At 41.7% G+C, this 24,890-nt stretch overlaps 1 protein-coding gene across 3 annotated transcripts in view; it reads left to right on the top strand.

The window, feature by feature from the left end:
* Positions 1-24,890, top strand: part of PPP1R26 (protein phosphatase 1 regulatory subunit 26) — a 71,761-nt gene that overhangs the window by 19,910 nt on the left and 26,961 nt on the right. For 2 of the 3 annotated variants that reach the window (XM_089684681.1, XM_089684682.1), the window contains one exon: positions 3,401-6,854. In XM_089684681.1, coding sequence (XP_089540807.1) covers positions 3,457-6,854 — 3,398 coding nt within the window. In that variant the 5' untranslated portion in view covers positions 3,401-3,456. Of the gene's footprint in view, positions 1-2,476; positions 2,583-3,400; positions 6,855-24,890 lie in introns of all 3 variants that reach the window. The other variant, XM_089684680.1, reaches the window with a different exon arrangement.

Below are 24,890 nucleotides of genomic sequence, written 5' to 3'. Positions count from 1 at the left end.
AGCTAAACCAATGGTCTCCAGACTATGGCCCGGGGGTTGGATGTGGCCCTTTGCTTGTCTTTATCTGGCCCTTGGGGCACTTTTTTTCCCACTGATACAAGATACTATTCCTCTCACTGACACCAACAAGAGGGCATGGATCTGCTACTGACATCAATAACAGACACTATTTATACAAACAATTGGGCACTATTCCTCTCACTGACACTAACAACGGGGCACCATACTTCCCACTGACACCAACGACAGGGCACTATTTCTCCAACTTACACCAGGAATAGGGCACTATTCCTCCCTCTAATGCCAAAGATGCATTGTTTACTCCCAATGACGTAGGTCAATTTCTACTCCAAATGGCCACAGTCCGGCCCCCCTAAAGTCTGAAAGCCAGTAAACTGGACCTTTGTTTAGAAAGTTTGGAGACCCCTGATCTGAAATACTCCATTGTAGCTCTGACTGTATGTTTAGGGTCCTTGTCCTGCTGAAAGGTGAACCTCTGCCCCAGTCTCAAGTCTTTTGCAGACTCTAACAGGTTTTCTTCTAAGATTTCCCTGTATTTGGCTCCATTCATCTTCCCATCAACTGACCAGCTTTCCTGTCCCTGCTGAAGAAAAGCATCCCCACAACATGATGCTGCCACCACCATGTTTCACGGTGGGGATGGTGTGTTCAGGGTGATTTGCAGTATTGTTTTCTTCCACACATAGCATTTTGCTTTTAGGCCAGAAAGTTCAGTTTTGGTCTGATCTGACCAGAGCACCTTTTTCCACGTTTGCTGTGTCCCCCACATGACTTCTCGCACACTGCCAATGGAACTTCTTATGGCTTTCTTCAGCAATGGCTATTTTTCTTCCCACTCTTCTATAAAGGCCAGATTTGTGGAGTGCACGACCAATAGTTGTCTTGTGGACATTCTCCCACCTGAGCTGTGGCTCTCTGCAGCTCCTCCAGAGGTACCAATGGCCTCTTGGCTGCTACTCTGATTAACCACTTGCCTACCAGGCACTTATACCCCCTTCCTGTCCATGCCAATTTTCAGTTTTCAGCACTGTCGCATTTTGACAATTGCACGGTCATGCAACATTGTACCCATATGAAATATTTATCATTTTTTTCACACAAATAGAGCTTTCTTTTGGTGGTATTTAATCACTGCTGGGTGTGTTTTTTTATTTTTTGCGCTATAAACAAAAAAACAGAGCAAAAAAATTAGAACAAGAAAAGTTTTTCTTTGTTTCTATTATAAAATTTTGTAAACAGATAATTTTTCTCCTTCACTGATGTGCACAGATGATGCTGCATTGATATGCAGCAATGATGGACAGCACTGACTGATGGCACTGCTGGGCACTGATCATCAGTACTGATCTGTTCTCTGACAATTGCCGGTTATCGGCAGTACTTTCCTCACAGCAGTGACAGCGTGAGGAAAGTGCAGCCGATAACCGGCAACTGTATTTACTCACTGATCTGCTGTGTCATTGGACACAGCTGATCACGTGGTAAAAGTTCGCTGTGATTGGCCGTTTACCACATCACGTAATCAGCTGTGTCTGTAGGACACAGCAATCACGGAGATTGCTGGGGGCTCACGGGAGGGCGTCCTGCGATGCCCTCTCAGAACTGGACAACCACGCTGTAGCGGCCATTTGGCTATAGCGCGGTTGGCAAGTGGTTAATGCTCTCCTTGCCTGGCCGGTCAGTTTAGGTGGACGGCCATGTCTTGTTAGGTTTGCAGTTGTGCCATACTCTTTGCATTTTCAGATGATGGATTGAACAGTGCTCTGCGAGATATTCAAAGCTTGGGATATTATTTTTTTTTTTCTTTATATAACCTAACCCTGCTTGTAAACTTCTCCAACTTTATCCCCGACCTGTCTGGTGTGTTCCTTGGACGCACCAGACAGGTCTGTTTGTTCATTAATGTTCTCCAACAAACCTGAGGGCTTCACAGAACAGCCATATTTATACTGAGATTATCATAGTAAAGGGGGCTGAATAAAAATGCACGCCACACTTTTCAGATATTTTATTTGTAAAAAATGTTGAAAACCATTTATCATTTTCCTTCCACTTTACAATTATGTGCCACTTTGTGTTGGTCTATCACATAAAATACATTTACATTTTTGGTTGTAATATGACAAATTGTGGAAAATTTCAAGTGGTTGGAATACTTATTCAATGCACTGAATATACTGTACATGCTGTGTTGCACACTAGATACCATTTTACTGCTGCTGTATGTTGAGGCAATACGGTGAACGCCCTCTGCTCCCCGTACTACTGACACTGTTACCAAGCAGTACATGCAGCCTCCTATAATGTCCCTACAGTATTGTGTTCTGCACCAGAGTTGTGCACACTATTGCATGTTTCCTGGCACTTTGAGCTTTGCCTTCTCCATCCTTTTTTTTCCGAAAGTTTGTAAAAAGAAAAAAAGTCTGAGGTTCCCAGCTTTTCTTTCTCTTTGCAGTGTGAGACCATTTCAGCATCTCTTATTGGTAGCCACAAGTCATTGTACTGATACTTCCCCACAATGGAGGTTCTGTGAGCCGGTTACACATACAGAAATTTATCAGGTATGCTGTAGAATTTAAAAAAAAAAAAAAGAAAATTGCATGTGGAGCTTGTTCACAGATCAGGTACTGTTAATGAATTCAGTGAATTCAAATCACTGCTATGCGGCCTACTCATTGACTGAATCTTGTAACAACTTAAAAGTAAACACACATGATACAATGTAACAAATTCTTCATACTGTGACGTGAGAATAAACATAATCCCAGTGGTAAGGCTGTATATATATATTATCTATCTATCTAAACACAATGGGACCAGGCTGCTGACTCCAATCTGGCTTGGGAAGACCGATATTTGAAATGAATAAATGGGGAAGTTGAGAGAGGTGCCCAAGGAACCAATATAGTGTGGTATGTCAATTTATTAAAAAGATCATTAAAATCATATAATATTCAACTCATAAAGGTGAAGTATTTGCAGGCATGTCATTATGGCAGAAGTCCATAACCGCAGGCAGATGGATGACTAGATCCACGGGGAGCTGGATGGAGAGGCAGCCACTGAAGGTGCAGAGAGGATGGGTGCCTTTTGAGAGCGGGATGCAAAGCCAGGGGGGTGTAGCAAAAAGTGCAAGAGCACAGCGGTTGAAGCTCTTGTAAACGCATAACTATACCTTGAACGCAGAGATTGGAGTGTCAATGAGTTCTATGTTAGTGGCTCTAGTAGTCATTTTGTTGCTCTGGTGGGCAAACAAAACAGACTAGAAAAAAAAAAAAGATTTTGTAACATATAGTGGTTTGCAAATTTTTAGTGTGTTTTTGTTTTTTCTTTTTATCTTTCTCTGGTTACCTAACTAAATATCTTTCTTTGATTGTAGGATGTGAATTCTTCCTGAGCTGCTGCTGATTACAGATCTCTTCCCCTTCTGCTAGAATGTTCCTAGTGAATGCTCCTCCAGTGGCAGCTTTTCCGACACAATGGATGCCGTTTGGACCCAAAACTACCCATAAAGTGCCCCTGTCTCTAGGTCACTCTGAACAGACACACAAAGCACCGAATCTTCTGGGCATTATAGACAGTCAGCAGAGTAATGAGTCTTCTTGTGCAGTGAGAGCTGAATATGAGCGTATTATGCAGAAGAACAGAAAGGGGGAATTAAGTCATGACCGGGGACTAAAAGCCAGTGCCACACTGTTTAAGGGGCACACAAGGGAACAGGCTTCTTTCACACTTCCCACACAGTTAAAAATCAATAAAGAAGAAAGTTCCCCAGCACTGGATTCAGACAGCGATGATTCTGTTGACAGAGACATTGAAGAAGCTATACAGGAATATCTAAAAAACAAAAGCACTGCAGATGCTTCCTCTACCACTGTTGCTACAAAGAACTCAGGCCTCAGTGATAATAGTTCCGACCAGCTAAAAACAGCTTCTAGTAATGCACCTGCACGCAAATCGCCTGTTAAAATGGTCGCTTCAACTACCACCTGCAATGCTTTTTCACCTCTGGACCGTTCTTCTTGCTCTTCTCCAGAAAGTGTGGGCAGTGATGATTCCTTTGAGCAAAGCATCAAGGATGAAATTGAGCAGTTTCTGAATCAGAAGAAGTTGCAGAATACTGCGAGTGACACTAGCACTGCCAAGAAGGCTGTCCAGAGCAACTTAACTGCTAAACCAAAGCAAAAGCCATTTAAGGCTCCTGAGAAACAAGGCCCTAAGCAGGGAATCAAGGGGCTTCCTGACAAGCTGCCTTTTGAGAGCATTAATCTGCAGTCTAAAAGTTCCAAGCAGAAAGTTGACCATTTTAAAACCAGCATCTATCATAAACCTTTGTCTAGCTCAGTTAAGCTAAGGGAACAGAAAAATGAAGCTGCCTCAAGGCAATGTGAGGAATTGTCAGACTCCAGTAGTGATGACGGCATAGAGGAAGCAATTCAACTCTACCAGTTAGAAAAGAGCAGGCTAGAAGGAAATCTTATTATGGGTCAGAAATGCTCTTTAGAGAAGGAGGCAAAAAGCACTGCTACGTATTCTGGAACTTTCTCTCACTGCCAAGATAAAAACTCCTCTCCAGAACCACATACAAACACTGACTACAAAAAAAGAAAACTCCCTTTTAGCGGTCATACAGCATCTCAAGACACCTCAATCTGTCATCCCCCAACTACTAAAAGGACATTTTCTTATGGAGATGATACTAACTCAAAATGTGAAGTTGCAGTACAAACAACACGCAGAGCTGAGACAGCAGCCGAGTTAATGTGTGCTGAAGCAATACTTGACATTTCTAAAGCAATTTTGCCTTCTCAGCCAGAAACAACTTTTGTGATTTCTCAAGAAAGACTACTCACTCAACCAAAATCCCCTTGCCCTAGTGACAGCTCAGTTGACAGCGATGACAGCATTGAGCAGGAGATAAGAACATTTCTCGCCCGTAAAGCGCAAGCAGAGAGCATTGGCGCATCTCCTGTCAAACAGTCCTCTCCAAATCCGCAAAGACTTGATCAACGGAAGCAGCAGTCCATTTCCAACAATAAAACCTTGTCTCAAAAGGGGAAATTAACAGAGAGCAAAGCTGTACAGAAGGACTTGGTGGGGAAGGGTGAAAAGAGGAATGTAGATGTTATCGGTATAGCAAGTACAGTGTCTTTTTCTCCAGAAATCTTGCAGACTAGAAATACAGATGTTGGCATGAAGGAGCACTCCAAGGCATCTTATAAACCGGAAGAAGCCAAGCACATTGTTCAGGAGGCAACAGAAAGTCTTGTGTCTCTTCCTAGAATAACTGGAGGAAAAAGGAAGATCTACACTAAAATGAGGAGTAACTGTAGTGTTGATACAAGCAGTTCTTTGGACAGTGATGAGGATTTAGATTCCGCTATAAAGGATCTCCTCCGATCCAAAAGAAAATGTAAAAAAAGACCAAAGGATGGGAGGCCACTGTATAAGAAAAGGGTCAGGTTTGGGGAAACCACTACCAGGACCCTAGAATCACTTGGCAGTAGTGGTGATTTAAAGGATTGCTTGCTCAAACCTGCTGTTAAAAGTTGCCTTGTAAATTCCAGCAACTCCCAAGAGAATGCTTTAAAGCCTAGTTTCAACATGAATGAGGATAACAGGAGCACTGCAAGCAATTTAGACTTGTCACCAAATAAACCTGAGTGCAAACCGGCTAGTGACCCAGACAAGCCTTTGAGTAGTGCCTTGCCTGAAGCACAAGACAGTAGTTCTGTGGACAGTGATGATAGCATTGAGCAAGAGATAAGGAAATTTTTGGCGGAACGTGCCCGGGAGTCTGCAGAACTTTGCGCAGCACAAAAGGCACCTCATGCTGTCACCAGCTTAAGTGTTGTCACACAGACTGACTCTCCAGCCAGTCTAAGCAATCCTCCACCAATAAAACAAGAACCCAGGGTTTTGTCCAGTTCAGAAACAGAGACCATACTTCAAAAAGTCATGGAAAAGGACCGTTCAAATGCACCCGTTCCCCAGCCAGCGTTAATACAGCGCGTGCAGGACTATAAAGATGTTGTACCACAGGTCAGGCTGATACAACGACCAGCTGCAGAAGTTCCCAAGATATCTGCTCCTGTACATAGTGTCATTGTAAAGAGAGAATGTTTTCTAGAGAAAAACAGAGTGATGAGACCAGCTGAGAAGGTCCTTCAAGCCACTCCTGAAAGAGTTATTGTAAAAACTGGAGTCAACGGATCACAAGGCAGTTCTCCTGTTTCCGGAAACTTTGTTGCTGGCCTTAAGTACATTTCAGGGACAGACCAGCAACTCCTCCTAAACATGGGAAAAGCCAGCTCTACAAGGATGGCAACAGAACTCTACAGTCCTGGGGGAAATATCACTAGACTAGGAACCTGTCAGCCAGTCCAGAAAAAGACATTGATTTTGGAACAGCCTAAAATTGTCCAAGCACCTACCTTCTCTCTCAATACCCCTGTGGTTCGCCCTGCATTGTATGTTGTGACTAAGGTGGTCAAGGATGCTCCTACTGCACTATGCCTGCCGATAAACACAGCTGCCTACGATGCTGGACTTAATCTAATGAGTATACAGTACTGTCAAGGTCAGGTAGCTGCTCATACCCCTGTGTGTACTGCACCTTTCCCATTTCAGCAAAATAGAGGCAGTGAGATTGTGGTGAATATTCCAGGCACACCAGGAGAGGCATTGCCTCTTGGTACCAAAGCGAAAGAGAGTCAGTCAGTGACAGAAATAGCCAGCAGATCTTTTTTTAAAGAAAAATCGGCAGAGGATGTAGGGGCAGGCTCTGATGTCAGTTTGTACAGCAGTGGAAGCTCAGCTAAGAAAGAGAACATGTAAGTACTTTTAGTCATATAGAGCTGTATAGGACCACTGTAAATAGTTTGAACATTGGAGCAAGTCATGCCACAGCATTAGTGTTATAAAGTAGGGCACAAGGTTGGCCAAACTGTTGTCCTCCCATGGAGGAACTGCATGACCTAGCACGCCCGGCAAGCTAGCCTTGTCGTTCCTCAAAATCCAAAAGGCCACAGCTTGTCACACCCCCCCCCCCCCCCCCCGGCATAGAAAAAAAAGCCCCCCTTTTTTTTCTATTTTTTTTTTTTTTTTCCTTTTAATAGGGCTCGTCTAACCTAGTCCCTGAGTCATAAATTGCACCATTACTCATTGCTAATTTTTGAAAGCAATATGTGATATTTTTTTTTCCCCCCTTTAGTTATGCGTTCTGCTGTTCAGCGCACATTAATGTCACATGCATCATGTAATACCTGTGCTCTGTTTTTTAACTCGCATGATAATGAAGGAACGTTTTGCATATTTTTACTTTTTTTTTTCTATTTTGTGAAATGGTAGAATAATTAAACATTTCATAGCAGGAAAACTGTGCCGCTTAAAATGGACTTGTTTAAACTAGTGAAGTTGAGCAATGGTACCAGTAATTTGCAGCTATGTCTGATTGTCTGCAGGCCAGTGTCAAATCCAAATCAGGGGTGGGTCTGCTGGTTAGAGGCTAAAAGAAATCGGCTACCTTTCTGGTGTGTCAGCAGCATGGCTCACTGAGAGAACATGGATGTTATTGTACTCTTCAGATTGGTATTTGCCCTTTTTTGATTTTCCTCTCTGATACTTTAGCTTAAGAGGTTTGAAGTTGCCAAAGTCCAACACTTACTACTCTGTGTAACAGGTGTTGGGTTAGTCAATGGACAGGGTATCCGTGGTTATACGTAAGGATACCTTGATACAAATAGACTGATCAGATACAACTGTGCAGGCTTTACTGACGTTTTAATAACCGCATAAGATGTAATATTCCTGTAATTTTAAAATGTGGGGGAGCGTTAGATCAAATTTTAATTGCTGTTTGTGTCCCTACTAAAATGTCACTGTTACCAAAGGTGATGGACGATCATCCTATGCAGGCAACTTTTTTGGTGACAACTAAGATTCCCCCACTTTTTTACTCATTTTATGTTTGCACACTGGGATCGAGTGAAAGGAAAACTTTTACCGCCTTTGGGGCATAATGAATAATGAAAACGTGAAGAACATTGGGTTTTCATTTTACCTCTAAAGGTAAAAGTGACACAGGGAAGGTCAAGGCTGTTGCATACCTTGCGTGTATCAGCTCTGCGAGACAGAAGAAGCTTTTTATGAGGCCCTCTTTTAAAACATTGGGTGAAGGGAGGAGTTGGAGTGGTGCAAGCATAATGCTTATACCATTCTTCTAAACTTGAAAAACTGAGCTGCTCCTAATTTAAAAAAAAAAAAAGTGTAATCCGTTTTGTTAGGTCTGATCTGCTTCATGTTTTGTGTTGTCTGTGAATAGACAGCACAGTACATGTGGAGCTGCATGCTGAAAACGTATCTGCATCTGCACCCCTCTCAACCAAGTGTCTGAGGTTGGAGGAGGGCTGTGCAAGTCTGGTGTGTACTGTGTAATCACTGTACAAGCAAGGAGAGGGATGTGAACTGTCTGCTGAAGTATCATAGCCACTGTTTCACCATAATCTATATCATATATAATGGTTTACTGGATGGTTTTAAGTGGACAATTTATGGGTTACTATACTTACAATAATTTAAATATCCCCTTATAAGAGTAACTGTATAACAAACACCATATGTGCTTCTGTAGATCCTGCCAGTGTTTCCTTCATCCGTCTTGTGTTGATCCCTGTGGCATCCTACTATTTCCTATACCAGCATGTAGTCCCCCTGATCAATACAAGACTTTGCAGTTCTGCTGACTCCTGTCTGCCATGGCAGCGTGTCAAGTGTTGCAGTGGAGAATTTTTTCCATTATCCATTCTTGCTATTGCTGGGCATTGTGCATCCAGCAGCTTAGAGAAAACAAAGTATCATGAGAGGTGCAGGAGTTCTCATAATGCCAGGCAAGCTGTTGACCTCAGAAAGGGGCTGTTTTTAATTCAGTTAAATAAACTGTACTGTGAAAAATTGTATAATATTTTAAAATGGATTAGTGTACTTTTGTCATGTGAGTACAGGGTATGAAAATTCCTTTTTATATTGCGTTGTTCAGCCTGACCCACCCCTAATTGGCTAAAATCACCAATCTAGTAAAATATCTTTACATACAGTAGAAGCAGACATGGTGCTTGGGCTTTAACGGTCATTCTTGAGAGCATGTCTGGATATCTGGCAGACAGTAAGCCCCAACCATTAGGATTATCACTTTATACTGCAGCATGTTTGCCTTTTGATACTTGTATGTGAAGTAAATTGTTTCAAGTTGCTCAGTTTCACAGTGTGTTGCTTCATGCCATTTTCTTGAAAGCTTCTGACAGTGAACATTCCATAATTAAAAATGTTTGTAAATTTAATTAACATGTAAATAGAGCAGTTTGGTATTAATTCTGTGGGGTTTTTTTTCAACTTTTTAGTTTAATTGCCATGAATGTTTGTTTTTGTTTAGCCTCTTTGCAAGTTGAAGGTTTTATTTTGCACTCATTTCAATCATCATTTTTGTTTTTAGAGGGTTACATTAAGAAAGGTTCCCAATCCAGTTAGTTTGCAATGTGTGTTTTTTTTTTTTTTTTTTTTTTATTTGTGGCACTGCTGAAGCCCAGTGAGTCTACAACTATGGACCAGGAAATGTCTTTTGCTGTTGGACAACTTTTAGGGCTGGTTCACATTGTAATGCACATTGAGGCAACCTATCCACTTTTAAATTGGCTCTCAGAAAGCGAAAAATTGCACCTGCATGGTTTTTGGCACCACGGCACACTTCAACACACAGGGCATTCACAACATGTGTGATCCACTAAGCAGTTGGGTTGCAGTTATCCATAAACGGCATATCTACAGCACATTTCCTTGAGTTTGGGGAATGTGCATTAAAACAAGCTTGAACACATAATATCACATGCACTATGGTGTGAATGAGCCCTTTAGATTTCAGCCTTTTGTGAAAGCCAGAAAGTAATCACTCTGGGCTTCACAAAAGTGTATAAAGGCAAGATCTAGTTTGAAAAAACTATTGAGGTTTTAAAACCACCCACCTTGTGAGCACAGAAAATGGATTCACTTAAGGCTGAGAGGGGGCTGATGACATCATCCTTCGTGTGGTTATTAACAGGATCTCTACTGGGTGTAAGAAAATCTTTCTCTTACCATCTCATTTTAACAAATGTTTCAATATATATATATTTGTTTAAAAGTGCTTTTAAGTTGCCTTACATATTAGGTTCACTGCACCTGTAGATTGGTTTAAGAGTTAAACCCAGCATCGGATATTGATTTAGTAATATAACGGACTGTCTTTATGGATTCTAGAACTTTCACTATTAAGCCACCTTTTTAAGGCACTGCTCTTTACCAATAATATTTTTCAAATATTCTTTTATTACTGACATGAATCAATCTACTACCCGTAAACTTTTTGTTCTTTAGGATCATATCATTGTTTACACATCAGACACTATATTAATAGACAATGCGAGTAAATGGGCCATACATCTTATATATACAGTTTGCTCTAGATTTATCAGAAAAGGTTGAGGGTCTGTATGATTGGATATATATTGAATTCATTTTTTTAAGTAGGCCCTCACAACACATTACAGTAGGTAAATCTAAAGTTAATATATACAGAGATTGCAAAATTGGGTTTTGATTGGTGTGGTGGGCTAATTGCAAGGTTCTTTGATTTTGCTGTTAATAAGCAAACCATAATCCATGCCCTTATTGATGTCATCTTGGCTGCTGCCACTTGGTAAAGGATCCAGTGTGCATTATAGCAGTAAGGAATCGTGCTACAGCAGACCTTAAGTCCAGCTCAATATATAATATATATGCAAATTTAGATGCGTTTTAGAACCGCACTGATTTGCATGACGTGAACCAAAAGGCTTTTTCAGTGGAGCCTGTTCACATGTGTGGGCTGGCCGCAGCACGATTTGAAAAATAGCCTTGTAAGATTTTCAGTCTTTCAGGTGCGATTTCCAATCTCCTACACTTTAAACAAGTTGCATTGGAATTGTACCTGAACCACTGAATGAAATTATACCGGAAAGGCATAAATCGCACTGCAAACCAGCCCCATACATCTGTGAACCTGGGCTTATTGAATGAATGTAAAATATTATACAGCAGGTTCTGCTTTTTCAAGTCTAGGGAGACTTCTTGCCCTATATGATGGCCATAGACAGCATGCATTCTCTCTGACAATGGGTGATATGACATGACAAATGGGCCATGCAGGGCTTCTCTAAGGTGAAGTAACGTGCTTAAATTCATTTGAAGATGTAAGTTATTGCCCTCCAAGAGAGCTGTTTTTACATTATGGTCCACAGGGATTCTCTGACTGTGGAACAAACACCCAATGCAAAAGGAGATGAATTGTTTTACCATGTACAGCCTCTACCACTCTACTAAGTCAAGAGTGTCAGTTGAGCAATCTTCAGCAAGTTGAAAGTAGATATCTCCTGCCCATAATGTCAGTATCCTTTGTGTAAAAATACATGTTTTTAATCGCATTATTTAGTTTTGCTTTTAAATGTGTAATATTTTTTTTATCTAGGTCTGTCCACCATTAATATTTAAATTTTATATATTAATTTTTATGCACTGAAAAACTTGATCTCCACACCATACTTCCCATCTCATTCTTAGTATTTTCTGTAATATCAATCAATAGTGTAAATTTTAGGTTATGGTGTATTTCCACCTTTGTAGCCAAATTGGGATAACATTGACTTTATATCTGTGTTCCTATTCACACAGTATAGCTTTAAAAATTGGTGCTTAACTTTTTTTTTTGTTTGTTTTTTTTTTTACTTTTCTGAAAACTCCCAAACTGGGGGAAAAAAAAAACTCACTTGGTTCTCCCCTTCCATAGAATGTTAGTGTTACTAAACCCAGGACCCTACATTCACTATAATCTGGTCTCCCCCAGTACATAGTACAGGGAAATGCAATTATTTTAGTAGCTATAAACAAAATTTCACATGCAGAGCATGTGAAAGCTTGTAAGAGGAGTTTTTACTTTGCTCTAGGAGAATCCCTGGCACTCTCTGGACAGTGCTGATCACATGCACTCTCCCAAGAAGAAAAAATAAATAAAACATAGTGATACACACCAACCTGAGCATGTGCAGAGTGCCTCCACATGATCTATCTTATCAGATCAGAGGGGGACACTGGAAGAAGGGAGATTAGAGAATTCAGGATCAAACAGCCTATTTACACAATACAGATAATTAACCCCTTAGGTTCCACAGTGAGTATAACAAGCATGCTTTACTGCATATAGAGACTGATTTTACTGTTTTGAGTTTAGTAACACTTTTAATGTTACGTCTGGAGAGGTACATTTTACTAGAATAAAGCCTGTCTGTACTGCGCTGACATCTTCATTTGTAAAAGTACTATGCGCACGTGCACTCGCTCTCTATGTAAAGGGAAAAAGATATCAGCATTTGGTTTCTGCATTGCATATTAACACACATTTATTAAAAAAAGGAAGTATCTCCCTGAACTGTCCCTAATTAGCACATTGCAAGTTATTCTGACCAATACAAGCTGCCTGTAGAGTTCTGTATATAGTCATTGACCAAAGAAAAGGCTAGAAGGGCAAGGAATGGTTTTTTTTTTTTTTTTTTTTAATTCTTGAGTATGTTGTGAATGAGAGCACATAAACATATAAAGTGGGGTTTTCAGGTTTAGCTGCAAAGGTGGAGATTCTTCTAAGAGACGCCTTGAGATTCCCAGCTTTTTTTTTTGTGTGTGAACTTATTTTAAAGCCCAACTCCAGGTAACTTTCCTGCACTGCAATAGTTAAATGCTTGTTTATGTCTAGGGGGCATGTAAAAGTAGATTTACTTACCTGACCCTCTTTGCTGCTAGCCCAGTCCCCGCAGCGTCTTTTCTTTTTCTCCAGTAGTATAAGAACCTAATGCCATCAGGACCAATGCAGGGTCCTACATTGTATGCAAGGACACCAAAGGGCAGACCACTGCTGAAGCATTCTAGAATGCTATCTGCCAGGCAGAGTGGAGGATTAGTTAAGTGTTTCTTCTCTGCCTTGGACCCAAACAAAGTTAAACTTTGTAGTGCAGGTGCAGCCCTACCGCAATGGAGTTTTTGTTGTTTTGATTGGGTTTTAAATAAACATTGCAGTTAGTACATGATGGCACCTATGGACATTACATTGACCCTAAATTTTTAATTTTAAATAGTACTAGACCTCTGTCATATAACCAACTAGTGTTTTGCTATACCATGCAAGCAGTTCACTGATTGTATTTGCTGCTTAAACCTGCTGTTGTAGCCTAAGTGCGGGCAGGGACTGGAGCAACTGTACAGAAATGCCAGTATATATTAGGTAAGGATGGAAAAAAATAAGATTTCAGCAGTCATGTTGTACCCACCCTGACCACCTGATGTCATGAGAGCTGTCAAAAGGGGTCACATGTGGCTGAAAATCTGCCAGTTGAACAGCTTTTGTATTAATTTTCAGTTCCTCCAGTTTTTGAGGAACTAGAAGTCCTAACACACTCTAGGGTTGACCAGTAAAGGCTTTATCCTGCCATATTTGCCACCCATAAACTGTGCCCTTGAAACACAGCTGATCTGAGAAGTTGAATGCTTTGCCTGTTCAGTTTTCTGTAACCCTTTTTTGTTTTGCAATGGAAATGGTTTGGAAAATGAAGCCGTTTCATCAGAAGGATTGTAACTTATTGTGTACATATGTACTGACTATGCTGTGCATCGCCAGTTCCCAGAACTTTTTTTTTTCCAGATGTTTGTTAATGAACAGATACAATTACAACTGTGTGCAGCCTGTACACCTAATAAACCTTTCAGATTTGTGTCTGTTTGTTAAATCTTCCTTAAGTGTATCTAAACACAAGAACAAGAATATATTACAGTGGTGGCTGCTTTAGCGCTCTTCCCCAGCTCCACCTAACCCCAAATCCTCCCACCCTTCCAGGCCTTTGATTTTTTTTCCTGCCAGTAATACACCTTGTTTTTAGGGTGGCAATGCTCACTTACCATACTGTTTCTAGGAATGAGTAATGTTGTCACCCTGAAACAGGAAGTGTTCAGATTACAGAAGACCACCTCTTCTCGGCTGTAATGTAGAACAGAAGTAATTATAGTTCAGATTATAGTTAGCTGAGCACAGCTTTCCGTAATAGCTCGCATTTCTGTCCATATGCACAGAATCTTATGGCGAACAGCCTAAACAGCTGAGGAAGTTCTTTCTGCCATACCCGTGGAAGGCGATAAAGATGCCAGGCTCACAGGCTGGAGAGAAGTGTCTGAATCGCTCATGGCAAAGCTGCTTGGTCCCCAAGGGAAGCAAAACTCCCCATCATCTTGCAACCTAGGAAAAAACTGGCTCTACGTCACTGGACCCCCCCCCCCCCCCCTTCAGGGACACCTGATTGGGGTACAATCAGACAATGCTACAGCATTTAAAGTGGTTCTACAGGCTGAAGGTTTTTTTTATCTTCATGCATTCTATACATGAAGGTAAAAAAACCTTTAGTGTACAGCTCCCGCTCCCCCCCCCCATACCTACATGAGTCTCATTTCGATCCAGCTCTGTGTACAGGAGCCTCGGCTGTCCTGGGTCTCACTTCATTGGCTGAGAGACAGCAATGGGAGATGTTGGCTCCCACTGCTTGTCAGTCACAGCCAGTGAGGAGGGATCGTGGGTGGGTCTTAGCCACGTTGTGTGTCCCCCATAGACACACAGAGGCAACTTGGGAGCGAGCACTCATGAGCTCCCCTAGAGAAAGCAGCTTGCTCTGGGGATATTCAGCAAGGGGGAGGGGCCAGTGAACCCGAGAAGAGGATTGGGGTTGCTCTGTGCAAAACCATTGCACAGAGCAGTTAAATATGACGCGTTATGCTTTAAAAAAAAAAATGTTTTCAAGTGCGATTGCAGGAGCCATTGCAGTGCGATTCTGATGCAATATTACACAGCTGTGATTTCTGTTCTTGCTAATTTTGTGACATTAGAAATAGGTGTGTTTCACACTGAAATAATATTGCATTTGAACAGTTATGCATTTTCATTTCGGTTTCTATTCAAGTCTATGGGGCTCAAAAATGCACCACATCACCTCAAACATGCACAAGAGCCTTTTGGAAATTGCTTTGCCTTTGGAACAGAGAGTTGTGAAGACCTCCATAGAAAGCCATGTTCTCTCCCTTGACATGATAATCTGCATTCTGGGACACATCAAATTCACATCAGTTATGCCCTTCGCTAAATAAATTAAGTTGGATTCTCTTATTGGTGGGGGGAAACACTCTCCTGCAATTGCTGATGACCATATTCTGGGACTGGACAATTGACAGGCAAATTTCCTCAGCAGTCACCTCCCCCCCAATCTCCTATGTCCAAAATGGGGAACTCCAAATGTAGACACCCTGCCCTCCAGCTTCAACAAGTTACTCCTGTTTGTGGCTATAACCAACAATCTTCAAGCACTGAGACTGGATGCCTTGAAAATTCCCTGGACTTCATTTAGGTTTTTATACGCCTTCCCATAAGTGCAGATTCTTACTTGATTGCTCAGCAAAATAAAGGAAGAGAACACATTTTTGATTCCATTTATTAAAAATGTTGCACACTTGCATGTACAAAACACTCCATACAGCCTGGAATGTCATCACATGGCATGAAAATAACAGGCCAAGGCTGATGTACGTGATAAAGCAAGGATTGGAAGACATCAGAGGAGAGCTTAAAAGGATAATACTTCTCCAAACTGATGTGGGGCATTTTCAAGCCTGTTAGACTTTTTTAACTGTATAGCTGATGCTCACACCAAAGGGCAGCACAGCACTATTTTTTTTTGTTGGTGTAAAGAGGAAGCTGTTGATCTGCATAAGGCACATGTTTCTGAGCATGGAGCACTTTACGATTAGCATGGACAATCATTGGACCTAATATGATGACAATTTTTGGACCCTGGTAACTGTGTTGCTACAGGCCTGTGTAGCTAGACTCCGTGTTCCTGATTGCCACCACACCAGAACAGTGCAGCTAGCAACCATATTCCTGATCACCACCACACCAGTTCCAGTGTTACCAGACCAGTATATGCCAGCAACAGTATTCCTTATCACCGCCACAGCAATGAGTAGGGGACAATGGAAGTAGGAGAGGATCAGAGATGCCAGGATCAAACAGCCTTTTTACACACTGCAGAGGATTAACTTAGGTTCCACAGTAAGTATAACAAGCATGCTTGACTGCATATACAGACTTATTCTACTGATGTGGGTTTAGTAACACTTTAAATTCACATTTCTTTCATACTTTTGTTGAAAAGAATGGTATGGTGACAACAGGGTCCCACTAAACAGACACTGTTCTGAGAGAAATACGGCATCTGCCATTGCTGTTGTTTGGAAAATACCTGTTACCTGTCTGTGTCTGACCACTTCAGTACAGGGCACTTTTACCCCCTGCCTGCCAATTTTCAGCTTTCAGTGCTCTCACACTTTGAATGATAATCACTCAGTCATGCTATGCTGTACATAAACATATTTTTTATCTTTTTTTTTTTTACACAGATTTATGTTAGTGGTCTTTAATCACCAGTTTTTTTTTGTTTTTTTTGCGATTATAAGCAAAAAAAGCGGAGATTTTGAATAAAAAACATTTTTTTAGTTTCTATTAAAAAAATTAGCATTTTTCTTCATACATTTAGGCCAACATTTATATTGCTACATTTCTATTGCTACATTTCTTTGGTAAAAAATAACCCAAATCGGAGTATATTATTTTGTCTGTGTGAAAGTTATAGAGTCTACAAGCTATGGTACCAATCACTGAAAATTGATCACACCTGATGTACTGATGGCCTATCTCATTTCTTGAGGCCCTAACATGCCAGGAAAGTACAAATATCCCCCAAGTGACCCCTTTTTGGAACATAGACAGTCCAAGATGTTTAGTAAGAGGCATGGTGAATTTTTTGATGTCATTTTTTCCCACAATTCTTGGGAAAATCGAAGAATTTTTTTTTTACACGAAATTGTCATTTCTTACACACGGCATATGCATACTTGCATTTACACCCCAAAACACATTTTGATACTCATCCTGAGCATGGCGATACCGCATGTGTGAGTCTTTTGAACATGTCATTTTTTTTTCCAAGAGATTTTGAAAAATGAAAAGAAAATGAAAACATATTTTTTATACAAAAAGTTGTCAATTTATGAGATATTTCTAACACATAGCATGTACATACCAAGAATTACACCCCAAAATACATTCTGCTACTCATCCTGAGTAAGGCGATACCACATGTGGGAGACGTTTTCACAGCCTAGATAAAGGGTAAACAAAGATTCCCTGTGGTTATAGTAGAGCAGTTGTCCACAGAGGAGAGCACTGGGCCAGGCAGCAGGCAGAGATGTGGTCAGCAACAGCCAAAGGAATTGTCCAGGCAGCAGGCAGGAACATAGTCTATAAAAAGTCCTGGCTTATTACAGGCAGCAGGCAGAGATATGGTCAGCGCAACCGAAGTATTGATACAGGCAGGAATATTGGCCAAGGTCAAGTCAGACCTGGCCACAGGAGTAGAGGCTTCCTCCAAATCTCTTTGAAGCTTCTGAACTAATAGACCCTGATCCGTGAACTAAAAAACCTGGTGAAAACCAAAAACTGTTTTACTCTGAAGCCCCTCACATATGTGAGACTCCTGTGTTATCTTGCATCCCACTACTACAGTAGTAGGGCAAAAGATCAGTCCAAGCGGCAGGCAAACAATATGGTAGATTAACAGGCCAAGGTCAGTGCAGGTGGATGGCGGAAACCGTTTAAAAACAATCCAGATGGCAAGTAAAAGTATTGTCATTAAACAGGCCAAGGTCAGTTCAGGTGGAAGTCAGAAAAATGGTTTAGAAACAAGACAGCAAGCAGAGGCGTCGTCGGTAAACACGCCAGGGTCAGTTAACGTGGAAGGCATAGGCATGGTCAATTAAGGCAGCAGGCAAATAATCCGCACAGATTTTAGAAACTGAGAAATGGCAGGCTGTTCAAAATAAGGGGAACTAATATTTTAGTGATGTGTGATAACATTGGAAGCAGTCTCCGATGCTTAGGCCCGGTTGGGAGGGAGATTGGGGACAGTGAACACTGGTGTCTCTCCTAACTCCTCCTCTGCTGCATACCCAACTTTTTTTGGCGTCTTCTTCCTGATTCTGTGGGTGGAATTTTTTTCTGGAAAATGTTGCTTGTGGAGTCTGCCCACACAATCGCAAATGTTTTCTGGAGGGGATCCTTGCTGGTAGATCAGGGCAATGATGATTTCTTCTATATATTTGAGTAAGGTGGTGGGTCTTTCCATTTGACTTTTGATAGGTGACAAACACATTGTAAATGGCCAAATGGAAAAAGTAAATTGGAACTTTTTATACCAGGGACTTTCTTGTTGATAAATAGGCCTGTAGCAACTGATTGTTGAAATCTACTACCCCATGAACCTAATATAATAGTGGATACATTCAAGCTTTCAGATGGGACCGTCTGTGAATTTCCACCGAGCTGTCTTTGTGGATGGTGGTATCCTCCACTTCATAGCCAACACTTCCTCGTTCCTTAGACTTGCTGATTTCCCCTGTTGTAGCCTTGTGGTTACTAAACTTTGTGGGAAGCCATTTCTGTTTTTTCGTGTGGTACCGCAGGCCAAGGTTTTCTCACCTTACAGATGCCAGAAAAGGGGCAGACTTGTAAAGTATTTATCAAGTTAGAAATAATCTTTTTGAAACAGTGGGAATGCCAGGTCCCAGACAATTGTACCACTTGTGCCGATGTAGGCAGTCAGGGGGCTGCAGCTGGTAGTCTTTGCCTTCGTACATGCGGAAGGCATGCACATATCCTGTAGCTTTCACAGAGGGTGTTGAGCTTCTGTCCATACTTGGCCCTTTTACTGGGAATGTATTGCTTGAATCCTAGCCGTCCAGTGAAGTGGACAAGGGATTCATCCACACATACAGTCAGATCCATAAATAAGGCATGCACATATCCTGTAGCTTTCACAGAGGGTGTTGAGCTTCAATCCATACTTGGCCCTTTTACTGGGAATGTATTGCTTGAATCCTAGCCGTGCAGTGTAGTGGACAAGGGATTCATCCACACATACAGTCAGATCCATAAATATTGGGACATCGACACATTTCTAACATTTTTGGCTCTATACATCACCACAATAGATTTGAAATGAAACAAACAAGATATGCTTTAACTGCAGACTTGCAGCTTTAATTTGAGGGTATTTACATCCAAATCAGGTGAACGGTGTAGGAATTACAACAGTTTGCATATGTGCCTCCCACTTGTTAAGGGACCAAAAGTAATGGGACAGCTGGCTTCTCAGCTGTTCCATGGCCAGGTGTGTGTTATTCCCTCAGTATCCCAATTACAATGTGCAGATAAAAGGTCTAGAGTTCATTTCAAGTGTGCTATTTGCATTTGGAATCTGTTGCTGTCAACTCTCAAGATGAGATCCAAAGAGCTGTCACTATCAGTGAAGCAAGCCATCATTAGGCTGAAAAAACAAAACAAACCCATCAGAGAGATAGCAAAAACATTAGGCGTGGCCAAAACAACTGTTTGGACAGATGAGACCAAGATCAACTTGTACCAGAGTGATGGGAAGAGAAGAGTATGGAGAAGGAAAGGAACTGCTCATGATCCTAAGCATACCACCTCATCAGTGAAGCACGGTGGTGGTAGTGCCATGGTGTGGGCATGTATGGCTGCCAATGGAACTTGTTTTCTTGTATTTACTGATGATGTGACTGCTGACAAAAGCAGCAGGATGAATTCTGAAGTGTTTCGGGCAATATTATCTGCTCATATTCAGCCAAATGCTTCAGAACTCATTCCCTCAGTATCCCAATTACAATGAGCAGATAAAAGGTCTAGAGTTCATTTCAAGTGTGCTATTTGCATTTGGAATCTATTGCTGTCAACTCTCAAGATGAGATCCAAAGAGCTGTCACTATCAGTGAAGCAAGCCATCATTAAGCTGAAAAAACAAAACAAACCCATCAGAGAGATAGCAAAAACATTAGGCGTGGCCAAAACAACTGTTTGGAACATTCTTAAAAAGAAGGAACGCACCGGTGAGCTCAGCAACACCAGAAGACCACGGAAAACAACTGTGGTGGATGACCGAAGAATTCTTTCCCTGGTGAAGAAAACACCCTTCACAACAGTTGGCCAGATCAAGAACACTCTCCAGGAGGTAGGTGTATGTGTGTCAAAGACACAATCAAGAGAAGACTTCACCAGTGTGAATACAGAGGGTTCACCACAAGATGTAAACCATTGGTGAGCCTCAAAAACAGGAAGGCCAGATTAGAGTTTGCCAAACGACATCTAAAAAAGCCTTCACAGTTCTGGAACAACATCCTATGGACAGATGAGACCAAGATCAACTTGTACCTGAGTGATGGGAAGAGAAGAGTATGGAGAAGGAAAGGAACTGCTCATGATCCTAAGCATACCACCTCATCAGTGAAGCACGGTGGTGGTAGTGCCATGGTGTGGGCATGTATGGCTGCCAATGGAACTTGTTTTCTTGTATTTACTGATGATGTGACTGCTGACAAAAGCAGCAGGATGAATTCTGAAGTGTTTCGGGCAATATTATCTGCTCATATTCAGCCAAATGCTTCAGAGCTCATTCCCTCAGTATCCCAATTACAATGAGCAGATAAAAGGTCTAGAGTTCATTTCAAGTGTGCTATTTGCATTTGGAATCTGTTGCTGTCAACTCTCAAGATGAGATCCAAAGAGCTGTCACTATCAGTGAAGCAAGCCATCATTAGGCTGAAAAAACAAAACAAACCCATCAGAAATAGCAAAAACATTAGGCGTGGCCAAAACAACTGTTTGGAACATTCTTAAAAAGAAGGAACGCACCGGTGAGCTCAGCAACACCAGAAGACCACGGAAAAAAACTGTGGTGCATGACCGAAGAATTCTTTCCCTGGTGAAGAAAACACCTTTCACAACAGTTGGCCAGATCAAGAACACTCTCCAGGAGGTAGGTGTATGTGTGTCAAAGACACAATCAAGAGAAGACTTCACCAGAGTGAATACAGAGGGTTCACCACAAGATGTAAACCATTGGTGAGCCTCAAAAACAGAAAGGCCAGATTAGAGTTTGCCAGACGACATCTAAAAAAGCCTTCACAGTTCTGGAACAACATCCTATGGACAGATGAGACCAAGATCAACTTGTACCAGAGTGATGGGAAGAGAAGAGTATGGAGAAGGAAAGGAACTGCTCATGATCCTAAGCATACCACCTCATCAGTGAAGCACGATGGTGGTAGTGCCATGGTGTGGGCATGTATGGCTGCCAATGGAACTTGTTTTCTTGTATTTACTGATGATGTGACTGCTGACGAAAGCAGCAGGATGAATTCTGAAGTGTTTCGGGCAATATTATCTGCTCATATTCAGCCAAATGCTTCAGAACTCATTGGACGCCGCTTCATAGTGCAGATGGACAATGACCCAAAGCATACTGCAAAAGCAACCAAAGAGTTTTTTAAGGGAAAGAAGTGGAATTTTATGCAATGGCCAAGTCAATCACCTGACCTGAATCTGATTTGAGCATGCATTTCACTTGCTGAAGACCAAACTGAAGGGAAAATGCCCCAAGAACAAGCAGGAACTGAAGACAGTTGCAGTAGAGGCCTGGCAGAGCATCACCAGGGATGAAACCCAGCGTCTCATGATATCTATGTGTTCCAGACTTCAGGCTGTAATTGACTGCAAAGGATTTGCAACCAAGTATTAAAAAGTGAAAGTTTGATTTAGGATTATTATTCTGTCCCATTACTTTTGGTCCCTTTACAAGTAGGAGGCACATATGCAAACTGTTGTAATTCCTACACCGTTCACCTGATTTGGATGTAAATACCCTCAAATTAAAGCTGACAGTCTGCAGTTAAAGCACATCTTGCTCGTTTCATTTCAAATCCATTGTGGTGGTGTATAGAGCCAAAAATGTTAGAATTGTGTCTATGTCCCAATATTTATGGACCTGACTGTATGGTCTTTATAGAGGGGGTTAGTTTTATTCTTAAGTAACCCAGATCCTTCTCCCTCCATGTGAATAGAAAATCATTTTGTAGGGCCTGCCTCTCTTTCTTAGAAACATTAATATTCAAGATCTCTGACTTTGAAGGGTTTATGTTCAGATTTGAAAGTTCTCCATATTGTTTTAATAATCTCATTAAATTAGGTAACGTTAGTCCAGGGTTCGCTATATAAAACAGCATTTCATCTGCGTATGCCGCTACCTTATGATCTATCTCTTCTATAATATTTCCTCTGATATCTGCACTGTTTCTTACCGTCGCCAACAGAGGTTCCAGGGATATAACAAATAACAATGGGGATAATGGACATCTCTGTCTGGTGCCATTATACATGTTAAAAAACCCTGAGAGGGACCCATTTACCTTAACCACCACTGATGGACTATTCTAAAGCTCCTTTATCCACTTTAACATCCTAGCTCCTACTCCCAAGACCTCTAGAGTATTTATCATAAACCCCCAATCTACCCTGTCGAAGGCTTTTTAGGCATCAATTGACAGTAAAATTGTCGGTAACTTTTCTCTCTTTTCTATTCGATCATTATATAGTCCAACCTTGAATGCGACCTATGCGACGTAGAGAAGGTTTAGCCTTTCTCTCTGAGATGTTTCACCTTCCATGTATCTGTAAGTTGGTATTGATGTAACTTCTTTTTCAACATTCTTAGTTTTTTACCTCCTCCTTTCTGCGCATTTGAAGACTTATCCAGCCATGGATCCAAACCAAAATTAAAATCTCCTGCCAAGAAAAGACTGCCCCTCTTGAAATCCATGATTTTTCCCAACACTCCGCACATAAATACTGCTGGATTTTGATTTGGACAATAAATATTAGCCAGTGTATATTTTTGTCCCCACATTTCCCCTCTTAGACATAGAAACCGACCCTTTCTCCTCCAAGTCAAAGCCCATATTTTTTGAGAACCTACTCGCTACACCTTTAGCCCTCTTTATTGGTGAGTCCGCGTAGTACCAAGTTGGATAGTGCCTCGAATATAATTTAACATTGATATCATATGATAAATCTAGATTGTAAGCTCGAAAGAGCAGGGCCCTCGAACCCTCGTGTATTGTATTGTTACTGTCTTGTCTCATGTTCTGTCCCCCTTGCTACTGTACAGCGCTGAGCAAACCCTTTGGCGATGTATAAATACTGTATAATAATAATAATAATAAATTTGTCTCTTGTAGAAACACTACATCAGTGGAGAGCTGATGGATTTCCCTAAGTATCTTATGCCTTTTAGTAGGAGAATTTAGACCTTTCACATTGTATGTCGTTAGGTTAACAGGCTCATGACGATCTAGGCTTTCTCTTCACTCTCTGTTCACGTAGGGAGAGATATAGACTCAACTCATGGACCTCCTTCCTACTCTTCCCCCCCCCCCATTCTCCCCTTGGCCTATATATTGCCCTGGAATCTGACATGAGGCTCCCCCACTAATGATTCCTAGTATGGGGTATGGCTCTGGACATGAATGCCTACTCCTGCCCCTTGCTCTCAGCATAGAGTTTAAGTGTTTAAAATGTTTATTTATTTAGCCTCCCGACATCCCGCCACCTCTACTTATTTTCCCTAAAGCCTTCCTGTGGGGGAGGGGGATCTGGACCAGAGGGGTGGGAGAGAGAAAAAAAAAAGGAAAGGGAAGACAAATTAGATCCCCACGACCCCAGCTCTCTCCCCCATTGAACTCCCTCCCACCCCAAACCAATCTATCTTCTCTTTTTATTTCCTGAATGCCATTTCTTTTCTTTCAACCTTGCATTTTCATTAGACTCCTCTGACCACCCCATGATGTCCACCTTCTGCAGTTCTAATTTTTCACAAAAGTCACTAAGTTCTTCTGGGAATCTTAGCCTTGCTGATTTCCCATCTTTCCACCCAAACAGACATGCTGGAAATCCCCAGTTATATCGAATTCTTTTCTCCCTGATCTGATCCAGTAAAGGTTTCAATGCTCTACTTCTGGCTCATGTCTCAGATGAGATATCTGCGAAAGCTTGCAATTTCATATCTCCATATTTTATTTCTGGGATTTCCTGCAATTTTTTCCATATTCTTTCGCTATCTTCATAATGGTGGAATCGAATTATTATGTCTGTTGGGATGTCTGATGGTGGGCGTCTTAGTCGATGTATTCTGTCGATTTTCAAAGGGTCTGTAGCAAGTCTACCTATCATGGCTTTAAACACTCAGGGTCTCCTCTGTTTCAGCTTTCTCCAGGACTCAGGTTCTCCAGCGTCTCCACCTTCTACCTCTCACAGCGCTTCCCTATACTCCAGGGAGCACCTCTGTCGGCCAGCGCTGATCCCTCCAAGGGCTCCGGGATCCCAGCACCAGCTCCCTGCAGCACTTCTCCTGTCCCGGAACTGTACTCCGTCCTCGGCCACCACGTGTCTTCCGTTTGGGTACCACGGACTCCTTACACGTACCCCACCGAGACCACAGGCTGGGACAGGTAGGCTATTAGGGGCCTGGTCTATAGGGGTCCGGCTCAGGCATTTCTCCTGTGGCAGGTGGCGGGAGCTCCTGTGCTCAACAGTCTCCTGACGCCATGTTCAGGCCCCTCCCCTGTCAGTGACAACAACCTTCACCCATTACAGTCTGGCTTTCGCTCACTACACTCCACTGAAACCGCCGTACTAAAACTCATTAATGATTTACTAACTGCTAAAACCAGTGGCCACTACTCTATACATTTACTACTTGACCTCTCTGAGGCTTTTTATACTCTTGACAATCCCCTCCTCAAAAAACTCC

The sequence above is a fragment of the Staurois parvus genome, unplaced genomic scaffold (assembly GCF_062004578.1).
Source record: "Staurois parvus isolate SC_StPar_1 unplaced genomic scaffold, SC_StPar_1.0 ptg000352l, whole genome shotgun sequence".
In the NCBI taxonomy this organism is placed as follows: domain Eukaryota; kingdom Metazoa; phylum Chordata; class Amphibia; order Anura; family Ranidae; genus Staurois; species Staurois parvus.
Note: the sequence above shows the minus strand (reverse complement) of the source record. Positions and strands in the feature narration are given on the sequence as shown.